This window comes from Gymnoscopelus microlampas (assembly GCF_963454915.1).
Source record: "Gymnoscopelus microlampas genome assembly, chromosome: 20".
Taxonomy (NCBI): Eukaryota; Metazoa; Chordata; class Actinopteri; order Myctophiformes; family Myctophidae; genus Gymnoscopelus; species Gymnoscopelus microlampas.
In genome coordinates, this window is record NC_139957.1 from 13,237,962 (window position 1) to 13,253,639 (window position 15,678).

The following is a 15,678-nucleotide window of genomic DNA, read 5'->3' on the forward strand; positions in this document are numbered from 1 at the left end:
TCTCTATCCTCCAGCTAAGGGCAGAGTTTCTCCATTGACTGTAGCACACTGTTGGTCAAATGTTTTCTGTAAATATTATTTTGATTATGATGGGATAGATACATCACTTGACACCAGGAGTTCGGGAATCCACTTGTTTGTAGACATCAATATGGGCCACAACATTCTCAGCATTAGTCAATAGTCTCAGAGTTACTGGCAAGGGGTATAAAACACAGTGACATTCTGATTTGACAAGTAGTAACAAACCCAAACACAGGAGTTTTGGAAAAAAAGAAACTTTATTTGGAAACATTATGGAGAAGAAGAAAAAAGTTGAGTTTTTTTTTCCATTTCTCAAAAGTTCATGTTTTTATTTACTATGATACAGAGTGGATGACGGAGCTCAGATCTGGAGGAACTAGTTTGTACACCGGTTTGAAACGAGCATGGATATTATGAACAAAATGATTAATAAAATAAAAAATATGATTGTTTTGTGGACAACTACAGAATAACTGGTTAATCTTTTATCTTAACTAGCAGCTGCTGAGTTTACCTCACGCCCACCCGCTTTGTCCCCCCCAACAAAGGGGCGACAAAAGTCTTCAAGAACTCTATTGGCATCATTCCAATTCCTCTATACGTTCCCTTCCATGTGCCCCTGTCCTCAGAGTCTAGAACTGAGTGTCCTATAGAGGTGGACTGCTAGCTTCATTCCATTCATGATATCTACATATTTATCCCCTTTATAATGTGCTTATATAACACTGATGGTCAACAAATGAGCTGTCAGCTCCATTCTATTCCAGACATCCGACACCTAAAATGTGCCCGTGTCATTGTGTTGGAGAATGGGCTATTGGCTCCGTTCCATTCCAGATATTTGTCCCCTAGAATGAGCCCATGTCATCATAATCCAGAATGGGCTGCATGGGCTCCAAACCATTCCAGAAACGCATCCCTTACAATGTGCCCTTGTCCTTCTGCATGCAAGTCTATAACATAACCTAGAATGGACTATTGGCTCGGTTCCATTCAAAATATAAATCCCCCTCAGAGTGTTCTTATCAACTCATCTTTTCTTGTTCTCTTCCCTACACATACAGTACATGTGAATGTTACTCTCTCTCTCTCTCTCACACACACACACACACACACACACACACACACACACACACACACACACACGCACCTGAACTTGGTCACTCACTGAGTAACAAAGCAAGTTGGGTAAAAGGTTTGAGCGCTCAGAACCACTAAGCACCCACACTTAAAGAACTACTAGGGGTTAAACTCTCTCCACACATATTTTACAAAGCTGTGATTTGTTCCCTGCAGGCCCTCTCGGGGTCCAATCACCTAGTCCTACATACACACACAGCATGCAAAGGGTTAATTTCCAACTGGTCATAAAAACTTGAAGGGCTAAATGGATGCTCTGGATAAAAGCATCCACTTAAAGGGGAAAAGAGTGACTAAGGAGGCAGGAGACGAGACAAGTTTCTGAAATGGGACAGAGCCAGAGGATTTGATTTTTTATCTCATCAACACCAACTCAAAATAACCATCACTTTGTGTTTGTGTCATTCCATGGCTGAATTTACACAGGAACAAACGAAAAACTAACACCTTATTTTTAGCCCCATTTGACTCAATCTTTATGGTACAAACATCTAAGTCTAACAGGGTTAGAAGAAGGGTGACACTTTACAATGGCATTATCCCTGTATTAATATGAATTTGAGGTATTTTAAATACTTAATTCAATTACATTTTTCTCAATAGATAATTTGCTTACAAAGATGTACCAACACAGCGTAAGTAAAAGAAAACGTACATTATTGTGTACACATTATACTTAATGTGTTGGTATGTACACAACTAAGTCATATTTTCATATATTAAAACAGTATAATTGTGTACTAAACAGTACTTTTCCATTGGTTAATACAGATTGTAATGACGAATAAAGTAATTCACTAAAAATGTCAGTTTTTCAGTTCCAGTGTAAATCAGTTTCCCCTCATTTTCAAACATCCATCTACACTAAAAACAGTTTTTCTATTCTCCAAAAGGCAATAAGGGGAATCGGACCCACCTTCCCACTAACCCTCCTGTCTCTCCATCAGAACAGAAAGAAAAAACAGCAGTGGGTTTTAGTTTACATCATCATAACTGCTGTGGAATGGGATTAGAGCCTCTTGTTTTTAACTGGATTACAGAGAAAGTTCAGTACCCCGCGCTGGTTCACAACATCAGCTAAATCAGCCGCTGATAAAATATATATATATACACACATATATATATATATATACTTATACTTTCTTTCCTCTATTTGGGGAAACTATTAGACATATAATCAAACATATGATATTAAAGAGTTGGCATCTTGCATGACAGAAATGAAAAAAAGAAAGAAAAGAAACTAATTACAAATCGATAAAAAAGTTGAAAATCTTCGTCACGCATTCCCTCAACCCAACAAACAATCAATGCAATGAGAATGACAGCGCTTGGCATTCAGCTCAGCATGTATTTAATGGGTTTTGAAGTCTTTTTTTTTTTTTTTACTCTCAACAACAGTTTGTCATTTATCAGAAAACAGACATGCAAAGTTTGTTCCAACAAACCCAACGGAACAACGACCGAAAAAACAAGAGGAACAAAGGAGAATAGGATTCTTCTGGAAAACAGACAAACGAGTTGGCCCATCCATCCATCAGATATCAAATGCTCTCCCCCAAAACAACTAACGAAGAAGAATAAGACAAAAGGAAACAGAACCGAGACCCAGAATGCTTTGCGACAGAGGTATTTCCTCTCGGATGTGCCATCATTTGGGGGGGGGGCGGGGTGTTCATAGTGGGATCCTCCCTTCAGAGAAAAAAATAGAACTAGAGAAATATTATTATTTATATCTTATTGGAGTTGGGAGTGCTGAGAGTCAAACAGGCAGGCTGAGAGAGGGGTGAGGTTTTTTCATCCACCTGCTCCTACATCCAGTTTGCTTCTCACTGCTTCTTGCAGGCCAACTTGTCTCTACTCTTTCTCTTTTTGAATCCCTTCCTCGTGTTCCTCTCCTCCGACAGACGGACAGTGTGAGGCCTTAGGAAGAGGTTGTAGTAGGACCACAGATCAATTCACACAGATACAAAGACCTACGTACACACACACACACCGACACACACATCCCCGGTAAAAATCACACTTGTAAAAAAAATGTTTTTGTGAAAAATTATAACAAAAGAAACAAACAGAACATAAAAAAAGAAACTCAGTCTATGGGACTTTAAAAAAAAATCTATCGTGCATGTGCTGTCCTTTTGGGTCAGAGTTCAAAGTTTGATGTGACGGGCGAAGGGAGTGGGGGATGGTTGCAGTTTTTTATATTTCAAACAAACGCAAATCCCCCAAAAATAACTTGTTTGTATAAATATATTTATTTCCTTATACTTTTGCAAGTCATCCTCCTGTGTGCGTGTGACTGTTTTACGGTATGTGTCCAGATTTCTATCGAACCAGAAGGTTCTGGAAACGTTTAGGTCAAGCCCACCCATCTCTGAGAAGTCACCGGAAGGTGATCGAGAGGTTTGGGAAGAAACCGGGACACAATTGTATGTACTGATGTATGGACAGTCAGAAAACCCACTCAGTCAGTCAAATAACCAGCCAGTCAGTTAATGTGAGCCTGATAGGACAGTCAGTAAACCAGTCTGTCATTTGACCTATCAGTTAACCAGTCAGCTAATTATGCATCCATCCAGTCAGTGAATCCATTTTTCCGTCAGTCAGTCCGTTGTTGAATCAGTGGCCTTTGGAGGTGAACAAGGGACTGTTCTGGTCATCTTTACCCCGTTGAGATGCAGTCATGGAGGACTCTACTTTGGAAAGCTTCTCATCTCCTGGATCTAGCCTGGCCTGGGATCTAGACCTTAAGCCTGGGTCTAGAGTAGCTGGGTAAGCAAAGGGGCCTGAACTTAGCCTATCGGTGGGCTAGGTGTTGAGGAAAAGGACATTTATGTGCTATGTTATTATGAGAGCTGAGGCGAGGAGAGGCAACTCTTTAGCCTGCATTCAAGGTTAAGCCTTCCGTGTATCCGAGCACAAGATGTCTAAATATCAGACCTGTCTTTACTATGTGGTCCAAGGTCCAAAATCATTGGGCGGGGTGTGGCGTTACCTGAATCCGATTGGTTTGTACAGTGTCACGCACAATCAATTCAATCTAGATAATGTAAGAGCCCAAATTTGATGTAGTTTAGGCTCCAGTTCTTCTAATTTCTCACAATCCAAATGAGAAACTTTAGCATAATATAACATTGATAAAAGGTAAGATAAAAGTAATTCATTTATAGGCCTAAGGTACAAAATTTAACAGCCTACTAGCACAAATGCCATGGCCCAGAATCCACAGAGCTTTGAAACAGACCATGATTGTTTTCCGATTTTCATCCTAGGCCAGGCCAGATCAAGTCATCCCAGATATATAGTCATTAAATCCAGATAATGATCATAATTCCACATGGTGTTGTATCCATATAAGGAAGTGGGTGTTGCATTCCAATTGGCTCTGATTGGTCAATCAAAAAACAGACCAACTCCACAGGCGTTCTGTACTGGTAGTTCTTAATCTGGGAATTATTCTCACTCAAATGGCACATGGATGAGATAATCCACGAGAGGGGTTGGGGGGGGGGGGGTCTATTCTCCACCCAGTGTTGATGGAGGTAAGGGGCATGTAGTGGTTATTGAGAAAGAGAGAGAGAGAGACATTGTCCCGGACAGAGAACCTTGCCTGTTCGATCCCAGCACCCAACAGGTCAATATGTGTGTCCATATCCCTGTATCCATCCGTTGAATGTCGCCAAGCGGGGCCCGTTGAATTCATTAAGACGCAGGAGCTCCCTACACGTTACCCGTTAGCCATGTACTAGTGCCTCTGGCCTGTCTCTATATGAGGGCGTCTGGCTGCAGGGTGTGCTGTATCTGCTGGGGCTGAAGGGGGGGTGGCAGCTGAAGGGGCAGCAGGGCCTCCACCATGTTGTGACAGTGGGGGGGCGGCGTCCCCTCGCTGCTGGAGCTCTCCGCCATCTCGCCGCCGTAGAAGAAGTAGTCGCTCTGCAGGATGAAGGACTCGATGACGGCCTGGTTCAGCTTGGTGGTGGACAGGGTGTCCTTGTTCTCAAAGTCGGGACGCATCAGCGTGGGCCAGAAGCAGATGGAGAGGTTGTCCGCCGTCATCAGGGTTGTCTTACTCTGCTGACTCACCCTGGATGGCACAGATAAACCATGTTATTCGTTACAGAAGGGTACGGGTCACAGTGAGTTAGACAAAGTTCGATAGAAATACAACCACTGCTGCCAATGTGCCTTTCAGAAAGGCAGATAAACATCTACGCTGGACAAGAACGGCTACTGAGTGTCTAAGCAGAAGTAAAGGAAGTACAGCCCAAGGAAGTTACGTTTATGCTTTGCAGATCTGTTTACATTCCCAGGGCATGAAAACTGTGTTGTGATTAGTCGAAAAAACACAGCTTCCCGGGGAAGTACATACAACGGACCTATAGACACCTTCGGCTGTAGCTCTTTTCCAGGCTTTTTTCCTAATGAGATGTGTGTGTCTGTGTGTCTGTGTGTGTGTGTGTGTGTGTGTGTGTGTGTGTGAATACATCAAAGTATTTTGTTTCTGCAACCCAACTAGTGAGGGTATATCTGACCGAGAGTGAGTGTGATGTTAGTTGTGTGTGTGTGTGTTGTCTCTTACCTGTTGAGGTGTGAGATGATGTATTTGAAGACCATGTAGTTGACAGGAGGAAACTTATTGACGATCTCCCTCAACACCTGCAGGCGCTCAATATAGTCCACGATTTCTGTTACACACACACACAGAGACAGGGAGAGAAAAGAAGATATATTTTACACGTCTCTCTTGGGAAGGGAAATTATACACTCTGGAAGACAAAGGACACAATGCTGCCAAAACTACTCCCACGCTGTCATCTCACACACATATATGCATTGCAGACACAGAGAAATACATGGCACAAACGCAAACACACACAAGCCTGGAGGGTAAAAACAATGTGCATAAATACAATGCATGACCCATGTCAATGTATTTAATATATTTAATTTATGAACTAATTAATTAAGCAATGATTAAAACCTCTCAACCTCTCTGAACTCATTGTACTCTTCATATGGAACCACAGACTGGATCAATACGGCTGACCGGAAACAAAATATGATCAATATACTGGACAAACAGGAAGAGAGAAACATATCTATCTATCTATCTATCTATCTATCTATCTATCTATCTATATCAATATATATTGATGTGTATGCATACAAGTGACAAATGCGTAACTACAGGAACAAACAAACACAAATAAGCACACTTGATATGCAAACTACACAGTAAAATCCTCAGTATTAATGTAACGACATCTGGTTACATTCGTACACTCATAAATATTAATATATTAATGTTAAATTAATATTCTGGGTTTTACTGTTTTCATATACACAGGCTTGAGGCATAAACAAATACATTTAAGATAGCACACATATGCCTAACCCTACATACACACACACATTTATTCCATTTATATCCCATCAATCATCTTAACGAGGAGGCAGTGATAGGTTGGTCTATCTAATGGACGTTAAGAGGTCATAGGTCACTAGTTCATGATGCCACCTAATGTCATCCGAGAGAGAAATGGAGATCAGCATGGAGACGTTTAATCGCTGGGAACATATTTATATATAACTGACCCAGTATTATTATCTGGTGTCTGGATGTGTGTGTACTTAATGCTGTGTGTGTGTGTGTGTGTGTGTGTGTGTGTGTGTGTGTGTGTGTGTGTGTGTGTGTGTGTGTGTGTGTGTGTGTGTGTGTGTGTGTGTGTGTGTGTGTGTGTGTGTGTGTGTGTGTGTGTACTTACTTGCAGCCTCAACCAGTTCAGGGTGGAGGTTATAGGGTATGAGGGGGTCAGGCAGGTCAGCAAAGAAAGCTTTGAGTGCTCCAGCTACAGCGTTCACAGCTATGTCCATCACCACAAAGTCCACACCGTGATCTACACACACACACACACACACACACACACACAGGAAGGAAAGCGTTAGTGATTCAAGTATCATTAGCATTGTGCTTGGCTAAACTCATTTGGTGATATTTTGGCATTTCATTGAGTGTGAGTGAGTGAGTGAGTGAGTGAGTGAGTGAGAGAGAGAGAGAGAGAGAGAAAGAAGGGAAGGAGAGGGTGGTGGTGGTGGAGGAGGGGGGAGGAAAAGAGGAGAGAGTGAGGGGGCAGAGGAGAAAAGCAGGAGAAGAGAGAGGAGGGCACAGGAGGAGAAAAGAGGAACAGAGGAGATGGGAGCAAGGAACGGAGTTGTGATTCTGTTAGCTGCTCCTCTGCTGTGGAAGTGAAGCTTATTGTCCTCATTTCCCGAGGGAAACACTGCAGCGATGCACCGACCTACATACTGATGGGATAAATACTGAAGATGATCATGATTTGCACAACTTGAGACTCTGACTGTTACAGTAAATTGAGTATTACAGACAGTATATTAAAAACAGGAGGAAATCTGAGAGGGTAAAAAAATGTGACCGCTTTGCTCCCGACATTTAATGTATGTGACCTCAAAATACAGCTAGGAGCATTTGTGCGGGTGCAAATAATTCTTCCGGGGTGACCAAAACAAGACTTCGATTGAACCAAAACGAGCACTCCTCTTGGCCTGCACAAACGTGCTTTGTGAACTGACAGTAGAGATCACCTGTCGGGACAGTCCCGAAAATGTAATGTTTGTCCCATGTCACGCATTAACAGAAGAATGTCCTGCATGTCGATGATCATGGTAAATAGAGGTTCCTTTAACGCTCTCGCTGCAATTACCCTCTTCTATTTAAAAAAGGGGAAGAAATGCTGATCTTGGGGAAATGTCATTGGTTAATGTTGTTGTAAAATGTCACTATTAAAAATGTCACTATTAAAAGAGAGAGACAGAGAGAGTGAGAGAAGAGCTAACGCGACATCCATGTCATACATCAATGCGTCAGCCAGGTGTGGTGAGGTTTGCAGGGCCAGCAAACCGGTCTGTACATGGACCGACGTTATGATGAGTTTTGTGTTTTGTTGCCACGGGTGAGAGAGAGCTCAGTGACAACGCAGATCCTGTGATTCCCATCACAACAAAGCGGATAGCACTGCTCAAGCACGCAATTACACCAAATGAATGCTTTAGTATCCTTCGCCCCAGTCATCAACACTTTTGTCGAGAGACTGTTTTCATTGACAGACTGATCAAAGGAACCGCTGCAGCGCTGATCTGAACAAAAGCACCTCTGCAGCCTACAAGAGAAGAGAAGCAAAGCGAAGCGGAGATGTCGCTGAGCGCTGCGGCGATAACTTTACAGCACTTTCTGTGTGATCTCACGTGTATCAGTATGTTGAAGTTGAGAAATGAGAAGAGTCGATTGTTGAGACAAACGCTGTGTGAATGAGAGGCGGGGCTGTTGTGTGTGTGTGTGTGTGTGTGTGTGTGTGTGTGTGTGTGTTACCTTGATCAAACTGTTTCTGGATGTTGTCCTGGTCGGTTTTGTTACCACTGACTCTGTACAGACCTTCTGTTGTCAGACCTAGGCACATAAACACACACACACACCGGTCAGTCAATATGCATACATCACAATAGTTAATCTGTTATATCAAAGGGACTGACCAAATAAACATGAAGTAAAGTAAGAGCAAAATGGCCACTGTGGGAATTTGGTCACTAGCAGGTTAACCCAGTGATTTGTGACCATCTTGCAACAGGCCACAGGTTCCACCTCCATAACAACCAATGTTGTATTCCCCATATACTGAGTAAATCAGTTCATCCAGCTAATGTCGATTTCGCTGACGTCGGGCATGTCCATGTTTGGGCTGCAGTTTCATTCTGCCTGTCGTACCCAGAGTTATTACATTAAAAATACATCACAAATGTCAAGTCCAACATGGGCATCTGCATGACCGGCACATACATACACACAACTTTAGCTTGAGAGAGAAGAGAGAGAGCTGTACTGCAGCAGGTCTCTACACAACAATAAGAAATACAAAACAGCTGATCTAAGAACAGTGGTCACAGAAACAAGGATCTAATTAACACAGGGTGCTGCCTCTGTCCTCTGACAGCACACACACACACACACTGCAGTATGAGTGACCTTGCAGCAACACATGCTGCAGGATGCAGTATCTGTCTTTGTACGTGTGTGTGTGTGTGTGTGTGTGTGTGTGTGTGTGTGTGTGTGTGTGTGTGTGTGTGTGTGTGTGTGTGTGTGTGTGTGTGTGTGTGTGTGTGTGTGTGTGTGTGTGTGTGTGTGTGTGATGATTCAGTGCAGTAAAAGGGAACTAGGCCACATGGCAGAGGCATGTCACTTCAAACTCTAATTCAACATATGGATATAGTATTATATATGTACTTTTAATACGTCCAAATATTTAAGAAGTGTATGTGTGTGTACATGTGTAGGTATGTGTATGCCTGTTCCAACATGCATGCACAATATAATATGTTTGTGTGTGTGTGTGTGTGTGTACAGTATGCCTGTATGCAGCAGAACCCCACCCATAATACAGTGTACTCAGACACTGCCTACCCAGCATTCCTAGCAGGCTGTGACGAGTCAGGACACGTCCTCCTGACACAGTGGGACAGAGAGACTCCTTACTGTAACTACAGGACACATTCACACACACAGGACCAGCTCCGGGTTAGTGTGTGTGTGTGTGTGTGTGTGTGTGTGTGTGTGTGTGTGTGTGTGTGTGTGTGTGTGTGTGTGTGTGTGTGTGTGTGTGTGTGAGAGAGAGAGAAAGTAAGAGAAGAGAGAGAGGGGGAGACTCTGTGTCTTTGCAAGTGTGTGGGAAGAGCATCTGTGCCCCAAAGGCTTTGCACATTGGTGAAAGGCAGTGTGCTTCTATGTGACAACACAGTCTGTTGGTGTTTATGCGTGAGTGTGTTTGTCTGTGAGGATTTATGTGAGTGTTTGAATGTTTGAGTGTGTGGGAGAGCAGGTGTGTGTTTGTGTGCGTTAATATGATATAGCATCTGTGTGTCTTAGCAGTTAAATCAACACACATTATTTCAGTCTAATGAAGAACCTGCTGCAACTGAAACACGCGCGCGCGTGCGTGTGTGTAACTTGTTTGTCACTGAAATACACAAACATACATGCACTGACTCAACACACACTTAATCTGGACTGAATGTTGTGCTTATAAGGTTGTTACCGCATTTTATTAAAAACTGTTTGAGCCCAGAGATCAGGTCATGTTCTGCTGTCTGCACACACATAAATACAATGTGCACAAACTCATGCACACCAGCACAAACACACTCTTCCTCCACACACACACACACACACACACACACACACACACACACACACACACACACACACACACACACACACACACACACACACACACACACACACACACACACACACACACACACACACACACACACACACACACACACACACACACACACACACACACACACACACGTCAAGACCCTGGCAGAAGGAAATAACAGTTGAGTTAATGTTTGCATGGTAGAATCTGATAAGACCTCCAACTGAGATATGATCTATATCCTGACTCACAATAACACACACACACACACACACACACACACACACACACACACTTTCCTCTTCGTGTCCATCTGTCCATCTTAGTTAGTCTTGAGTTACTGTCTCTTCTTCTCTATGTTCTCTCCCTGTTTATCTTTAGCTTTCTGTCATCATTCACTCTTTCCAGCTCTCTCTCACACACAATCATACTGTATACACACACTAACACACACACAGACACACATCTCGAGCCACTGGCTTGTTGCCACGGTTATTTTATTGCCGTGACAACCATCTGCTGTGGGTAGGAACAGGAAGGAACCTTCAATAAATGAAAGTCACTCATTGGTCTAATTTTAATCTTTGTTTAACCATCTCACACACACACACACACACCCCGTTGTGTGTGTGTGTGTGTGTGTGTGTGTGTGTGTGTGTGTGTGTGTGTGTGTGTGTGTGTGTGTGTGTGTGTGTGTGTGTGTGTGTGTGTGTGTGTGTGTGTGTGAACATACTGTGCATGTTGTTTACATTAAAGGCATTATAATAACTCTCACTAAATTATATTTGAGAAGCAATGGAGAGAGATGATTTTGATATATCATATTGTTAAAAAATATTGTTTAAAAAAAGAATGCCATGTTGCTGCTGATAATTCCTAGGGTTCTTGGGGTGTGTGTGGCTGAATTTAATACACATGCATATAGTACGCACGCTCAGACAAACCCCTACTGTGAGCACCAGACGTGTGTGTGTACCTGGAAGGTACTGTACAGTATGTATGTATATGACTGAATGGTTGCGCACCACACTGCTAGACCACACACACGCACACACACGCACGCACGCACTCGCACTCGCACTCGCACACACACACACACACACACACACACACACACACACACACACACACACACACACACGCAGTGATTGTGTCTGGCCAAGTCATCAGTTTGTGAGCTAGTGTGTTAATTTAATGACCTTCCTCCACTGCAACCCTGGGTCAATGAAATAAATCAATACAAACCTGTGTGTGTGCTAGGTGAATGCTGAAAAGTGTGCATGTGTGTGCCTTAAAACAAAGAATGTGTGTGTATGTGTTTGGGAGGGTGTGTGTGTGTGCATGATTTAATGTCCTGGCAGCTAAAGTAACTACATCCATGCACGCATGCACACACACACACACACACACACACACACACACACACACACACACACACACACACACACACACACAAGTCTATACTCCAGCAGGTCGGAGTAAAGCAGCATCTGCTTCCAATCAGGTCCACACGGTTGTAGATCGGCTATTTTCAAAAAAGCCATTGTATATATGGTCACAGTGGTTATACCGATTTTGATGGGGACCCCCCCGGAACCCCTTAAGAGAGAGGGATAGAAGGAGAATGATCAATGGTCTAGTAAGAGGTGAGGAAAGGAGTTGGAGATGGAGAAGAGAGCAGAGGAGAGAAATCTCTCGCTGCATGGGTTCTAATTTCTCCAAAACCCACACTGGTATCTCTGTGTCTGTCCCCTCTGACACACAACGCAACAAATCAGTTGTGTGCCCTGGTAACAAGTAACATCACAAACTGGAGCTATAGTAGAGATTTTTGATCAGAGCTGTTGCTGTGGTAAATGGAGCTTAGATAAGGTGAAGTCGTGCGTGCGTGCGTGAGATGCCTCAACTCTGGACATCTGTCCCTGTGTCAACACAGACACACACACACACTGGTGTTCAGGGGACAGATGGGCTGTCTTTATAAATAGAGCCATCGGTCTGCAGTTACCTACATACTGGACGCACACTTCATCACTGTGATGCTTTTCGGTCCTGCTAGCAGAGGGGCTCTCAGGACGACCGTCTGTCCAACACTTTGGTCCCAAACAATATATCTCCAAAGCTACTGGGTGGATGGCCACGCAATTTGCAGTAAACGGTGAATGGTAAATGGTGCATTTGTATAGCACTTTTATCCAAAGCGCTTTACATAGATTGAGCATTACATTCATCCATTCACACACACACATTCATACACCGATGGCGGAGGAAACCATGCAACGCCCAAACCTGCTCATCGGGAGCAATTAGGGGTTCAGCGTCTTGCTCAAGGAAAAAAACATGCCTTTTGATTATTCGATTAATCGAAAAAGTAACTTGATAGAATAATCGCTAAGAAGATGATGGATAGTTGCAGATAGTTACCTAAACCTGGTATCCCCACTAAAGCCTGATTTATATTTAGTTGCACGCTGGTGTTGCATGCAGTAAATAGCAGATATACAAGCTCACAACGAATCACATTGGTGACGCGTTGTGAGCTTGTAAATCTGCTATTTACTAGGCACGACACCGGCACGCAACCTGTTTCCATGAGAGAGCCTTCCTCCTCAAAGACATATGAAATCACACTTGAATTTCTTTTGCCCCCACATTTCTCTCGTACTTGACTCCTCGTTGACCTTTCTAATGGACCGGCTGGGATTTTGGCACAACATACAGTAGCACTGCTGCATCGGACACTTAGCACTGTTCTAGCACTATCTAGAACAATTGCTGTGTCAAATTTCAGTCAGCACTACTGATAAACATTAACATTACAGCCATTAACAAACTAGACATAGACACACAATACTTTCAACTCACACTTATTATTTGTCTCACTGTTAAATGCTCTCTCTCTCTCTCACACACACTCACTCACTCACACACAAACACAGGATAATGGCCGTGGGACGTTAAAAGCTTAACACTGATCCCTTCATTCAGACACTCTGAGCTGCCAGGAATTAATACCTGGAGAGAGAAAGAGAGATAGATAGATAGATTGAGAGACAGACATACAGAGAGATAGAGGGAGTGTGTGTGTGTGTGTGTGTGTGTGTGTGTGTGTGTGTGTGTGTGTGTGTGTGTGTGTGTGTGTGTTTAAAAGTCAGAATTAGAACTTATATATAGTGACAGAACATGTGTTAGAATGTGAATGTGTGCATGCATAAAACGAGTCCGAATTAGAACGTATACTCTATATAGTGACAGAATATGTATTAATGATATCATCAGACGTATGCATGGTTGACCGTAAGAGTGTCATGTATGGTAAATTGTGTGTGCGTGGCAAGATGATATGCTATTCTGACCATCAGAAGAGAGAGTGAGAGAGAGCAAAGTATGGGTAGATAAGTTCTCTAACAACCTAGACAGCTCAATACATTTCACAAGATCACAGGATGGTGGGAGAAGGAGAGATACAAAATAAGAAGGAAAGAGCATAAAGAGAGCAAGAGAGAGCAAGAGAGCGAAAGGCAACAGAAGGCCTTTCTAAGACAGGCTAATGGAAGAGTAGAATGGATACCGTACACACATACACGCATAATACAGTACGTATGCCCTGAACACAAATACACACACAGAAAAGGCAGTCAGGAGGAAGTGACTCATAGCCTGAGCAAAACCCCTCTCTCACACACACACACACACACACACACACACACACACACACACACACACACACACACACAAGCTGACTGCCTTGGAGCCAGGTGGCTCTGGCTACAGTCAACACAGCATGGCCCCTAGTGACATGTGCGTGCACGTACACACACATTTTGGCCCAGGACAGTATGCATTTCTTATCAAGACACAACACACACAAATACACCTGACCTAACCAACAAGCACCACCACCTACCAGCAAGCATCTACCACAGCATGGGCACACACACACACACACACACACACACACAAATAGCAGATATACAAGCTCATAGCGCAGCACCGAGTGCCACGCTATGAGCTTGTATGGTGCCAACCACTCCTACATTTGACTTTGTCCGTATGTCCGTCCGTCCGTATGTCCGTCCGTCCGTCCGTCCGTCCGTCCGTCCGTATGATTGGTCAAGCTTCACGTGACAAGTGACAATATGTTGTCACGTGTCACGTGACAACATATTGTTGCTGATTGCAACACAAGGATGCAACCAGTTACACTTTCAAAAGGCACCACTCTCTTCACACTGGGTGTGATTTTTTTATTGTGAATTATTTTGCAAATCTTTGAATATGTATATATTTTTAAAGCAAACTTTTTTTTTTTTAAAGAAAGAAATGGGGGTGACGAGTCTTCTGTTTACCGTTTCCACCCGACAGTGCGGGCAGCAGCACAGAGCGGTGCAGACTGAACATATGGCACAGAGTGGAAGGCACCAGGAGGTCCAACCTGGGTCCTACGACAAACTTACTAGCCTTCTCCTTGTGTTTTATTTTGTTCATTACTGTTAAATTGATTGTGTTGATGGACAGGGGGGGGATGTTTATGAAAATACGGAACAAATTGCGTCCCATATTGGTTCAAAACGGGACGATGGGACCCTCGTCGGTAATGCGGCAAGTAACTTGGCTAATTATAATAGTAATAATTCTAATTTATTACTGATTGGCTTTTCGGTAACGCGTTATATTACCCGTTACCGCAATTTGGTAATATATTACAGTAACGACTCGTTACCCCCAACACTGGTTCCCTGCCTTGAGGGTATTCACTATTGGAAAGGACGTGACTAATACCATTCCAGCAACTAGCACACACTCACTCATACACTCTCTCTCTCTCTCACTCACACACACACACACACACACACACACACACACACACACACACACACACACACACACACACACACACACACACACACACACACACACACACACACACACACACACACACACACACACAGACACACAAGGGGCCGTGACCAATCCACTGAACAATCTAATCCCTCTATTGGCCCTCTGCTATCAAAATAACAGAGAGAAAGAGAGAGAAAGAGAGGGAGAGAGAGAGAGAGAACCCAACGACAAAGAGAAAGGCAGTGAAAGAGAGAGAGATATCAGAAAGAAAAGACATGGCACAGAGAGATGGAGAGATAGAGGGAAAGAGGGAAGGATGGAGAGAGAGTAAGAGAGAGAGAGAGGGAGAATGAGGACAGAACACTCGCCAAAACGGCAACACATAAACCTCTCTTCATCCAGTCTTCTCTCCTCTCTCTCTCTTTCAGTCTCTTTC

General features: G+C 43.3%; 1 protein-coding gene across 1 annotated transcript in view; it reads right to left on the reverse strand.

Annotated features, from left to right (window-relative positions):
• Positions 1–262: 262 nt before the first annotated feature.
• arhgap5 (Rho GTPase activating protein 5) overlaps positions 263–15,678 on the reverse strand; it is a 37,642-nt gene continuing 22,226 nt past the window's right edge. The window contains exons 4-7 of the mRNA XM_084045033.1: positions 8,555–8,632; positions 6,933–7,064; positions 5,747–5,852; positions 263–5,251 (exon numbers count right to left, since the gene is read on the reverse strand). Coding sequence (XP_083901159.1) covers positions 4,933–5,251; positions 5,747–5,852; positions 6,933–7,064; positions 8,555–8,632 — 635 coding nt within the window. The 3' untranslated portion in view covers positions 263–4,932. The remainder of the gene's footprint in view (positions 5,252–5,746; positions 5,853–6,932; positions 7,065–8,554; positions 8,633–15,678) is intronic.